Source organism: Anarrhichthys ocellatus, unplaced genomic scaffold (genome assembly GCF_004355925.1).
Source record: "Anarrhichthys ocellatus isolate YVR2014 unplaced genomic scaffold, GSC_Weel_1.0 scaffold5552, whole genome shotgun sequence".
NCBI lineage: Eukaryota > Metazoa > Chordata > Actinopteri > Perciformes > Anarhichadidae > Anarrhichthys > Anarrhichthys ocellatus.
Genome location: NW_022285526.1, coordinates 1 through 3,490, shown reverse-complemented (window position 1 = coordinate 3,490; position 3,490 = coordinate 1). Strand labels below are relative to the sequence as shown.

Sequence of the window (3,490 nt, the reverse complement as noted above, 5' to 3'; positions counted from 1 at the left end):
TATATATATATGTATGTATATGTGTATATATATATATATGTGTGTATATGTGTATATATATATGTATATGTGTGTATGTATGTATATGTGTGTATGTATGTATATGTATGTATGTATATATATGTATGTATATGTATGTATGTATATGTGTATGTATATGTGTATATGTATGTATATATATATATATATATATATATATTACAGTGGTATCTGTAGATTTGACTGACAGCAGCTTGGCTCCTGGTGGGCGGGGCTACCAGAGACTCGTCACAGGTCTGAGGTCACGACTTCAACTGAAGACCGACTTCTTGCTGTCACACCATCCAGGTGAGACACACCTGTGTTACCCATGATGCAACACATTTGTGACCAGTGTTCACCTCCGATAGATCCCACAAACATGAAATGAGAAGTTATTACCCATGATGCTTTCTGTTCCATAGGGGGCGGGGCCTCTCTGCAGGCCCTCCTGTCTCGCTGTGATTGGTCAGAGCACAGACCTGAGGTCAGAAGCCACGCCCTCACAGACCTGTTCTGTCCCCTGCTGACCTCTGACCTGCAGTCATGTGATCCTCACCACCTCCTGGAGTGGCTCGGTGCAGTGGACGCTGACGTCAGCTGGTGAGACGGTGGTCGTTGTTATATTAACCTGTGAGCGTCATGTGACCCGCTGACTCTTCTTCTTCTGTGGTTTCAGTGAGAACTCGTCTAGCAGCTTCCTGTCCTCGCTGGTCTGTCCCGAGCCGAAGACGACAATGAGTCGAGCTCTGAGCGTCTCCGTCTGTGGACTGCTGAGTCTTCAAGACGTCCACCGACTCATCCAGCAGATCAGGTCAGTACTACTAGTACTACTTATAGCAGTGACAGTACTACCAATAGCAGTGACAGTACTACTAATAGCAGTGACAGTACTAATAGTACTACTTATAGCAGTGATAGTAGCACTGATCAGAGGAACTTAGGTTCAATTTATGGATGTTAATCCTCAAACATGTTTCTAGTATTTCTAGTACTTCTATAGTGATAGTAGTACTAGTACTACTAATAGCAGTGATAGTACTACTAATAGCAGTGATAGTACTACTTATAGCAGTGATAGTACTACTTATAGCAGTGATAGTAGTACTGATATTCTACTCTCTCCACACTGTGAGAGTAATGGTGTCCTCACCTATCCTGCAGGTGTTACCTGGATCAGCCTCGGTTGGAGTCCTGGGCATCTCTGACGGTTCATGGTTTCGTTGATAGTCCAGTATCTTGGGGGGGCGACGAACACGGATTCCTGAGAGGAGGAGAGAACTTCTACAGTCTGCTGATGTTCCACGACCACACCTACCACCTACACCTGGGGACAGGCGCCCACGACACCTGTCCACCGTGACTACACCTGTCCACCGTGGCGACACCTGTCCACCGTGGCGACACCTGTCCACCGTGGCGACACCTGTCCACTGTGGCGACACCTGTCCACCGTGACTACACCTGTCCACCGTGGCGACACCTGTCCTCTGTGACTACACCTGTCCACCGTGGCGACACCTGTCCTCTGTGACTACACCTGTCCACCGTGGCGACACCTGTCCACCGTGGCGACACCTGTCCTCTGTGACTACACCTGTCTTCCGTGATCAGGTTTTGTTGTAGAAACAAGTTTCACATCCGTTTTGGATTCAAATCAAACAAAAATAATAATACAAATACATTTGTAGTAAATATTTCTGAATGTGAGAGTTGAGTTCAACCAAAGAGTGAAATGTTTTTCTGGTCCCTGTTAATATTCTGGAGACCCTTTTTGGGCCCTGGGCCTCAGGATGAGAACCACTGCAGACTGTATTTTTGTTCCTGATCTGAAAACAATATTTAATTTGTTTTGTAAATAACAAACTTGTATTCCTCGATTGTCTTTTATGAACCTGTGTTTCTCTAATTTCTGCTAAAATAAGTTTTTTTTCATCAGCGGATTTCTAAATGGTTAATTATTCACATATCTCATAACGATGACATCATGACCGTCTCTGCTTCAACAGTGACATCACTGATGCATCAGTGATTTCACTTTACAGACAAAAACATTTAATTCATTTGAAATGAAAGAACACAGATTTACTGAGTGTTTAATTTTACACATGAGATAACTGGATGATTAATAACCTCCTCAGATCAGGTCCTGGACTCTGGTCCGGATCACAGTTCAGTCAGTTCACATGAATCACAAGCCACACCCAGCATCACAGTCTCCTCTCAGGTGTCCATATTTACCCACAATTCATCAGTTTTGATCAAACTCCTTTGATGAGACTGAACTCAGCGCCCCCTACAGGCGTCTGGATGTCTGAACAGTTTGTCCTGAAGGGGGCGCTAGAGGAGGAACCAAGCCCACCAGAGGAAACATCAGCATCCACTTTCAGTTTATGTTCCTGTCAAAGATCACGTCCATTTGATAAGTTCTCTGGTTTCAGTTTCATGTCTGTATCCAGTACAGACGAAGGTCCTGGACCATTAGCCTAGCTTAGCACAAAGACTGGAAGCAGGGGGGAACTGCTAGCCTAGCTTAGCACAGGTAATTTTATTCATGGTCAGCCCCATGTGTCCAGATGGTACCACCCAGTAAAAAGCATTTAAAGCTGAACAGCAGTGGACCCAGGATGGAACCCTGAGGATCCATGTGGAACCTCACAGGTGAGTCAACATCTGACTGGAGGAGAACCAGAGGATACAGAATTCTGCTGAAATTCTAACTTAAATGTTTATAACAAAAGGAGGAAACGTTCAGTGTTTCCTGTCCAGCTCAGAATCTGCTGAGTGAGAGGAACTGTTCCCGGTTCAGGTCCCGGTCCCGGTCCTAGCAGAGCTCGGTGCTCCTCTGCAGGTACTGCAGGATGGAGTCTGTTCCCTCTGATGAGCCCCAGACCCTCTTCAGGGCTTCACACTCTCTCTCGTTAGCTTGTTCCAGAGCACCGCGGCTGGTGTTCCTCATCAGAGCTTTAGACTCCTTTAGAACCTGCAAGACAGGAAGTGCAACCAGTGGAACCACCATCACCACATGATGGGTTCTATCATCTACTCTAATCACATACAGGTACTGGTCATATAATTAGAATATCATCAAAAAGTTGATTTATTTCACTAATTCCATTCAAAAAGTGAAACTTGTCTATTATATTCATTCATTCATTACACACAGACTGATATATTTCAAATGTTTATTTCTTTTAATTTTGATGATTATAACTGACGACTAAGGAAAATCCCAAATTCAGTATCTCAGAAAATTAGAACATTGTGAAAAGGTTCAATATTGAAGACACCCGGTGCCACACTCTAATCAGCTAATTAACTCTAAACACCTGCAAAGGCCTTTAAATGGTCTCTCAGTCTAGTTCTGTAGGCTACACAATCATGGGAAAGACTGCTGACTTGACAGTTGTCCAAAAGACGACCATTGACACCTTGCACAAGGAGGGCAAGACACAAAAGGTCATTGCAAGAG

General features: G+C 44.3%; 1 protein-coding gene across 1 annotated transcript; it reads left to right on the top strand.

The window, feature by feature from the left end:
• Positions 1 to 204: 204 nt before the first annotated feature.
• rpp40 (ribonuclease P/MRP 40 subunit) lies at positions 205 to 3,142 on the top strand (the record flags this gene model as incomplete). Its single annotated transcript, XM_031841887.1, has 4 exons — positions 205 to 327; positions 444 to 621; positions 698 to 832; positions 1,183 to 3,142. Coding segments are annotated over 4 exons (635 nt in total), but the record flags the coding sequence as incomplete, so codon positions are not given.
• Between the last annotated feature and the right edge of the window lie 348 nt (positions 3,143 to 3,490).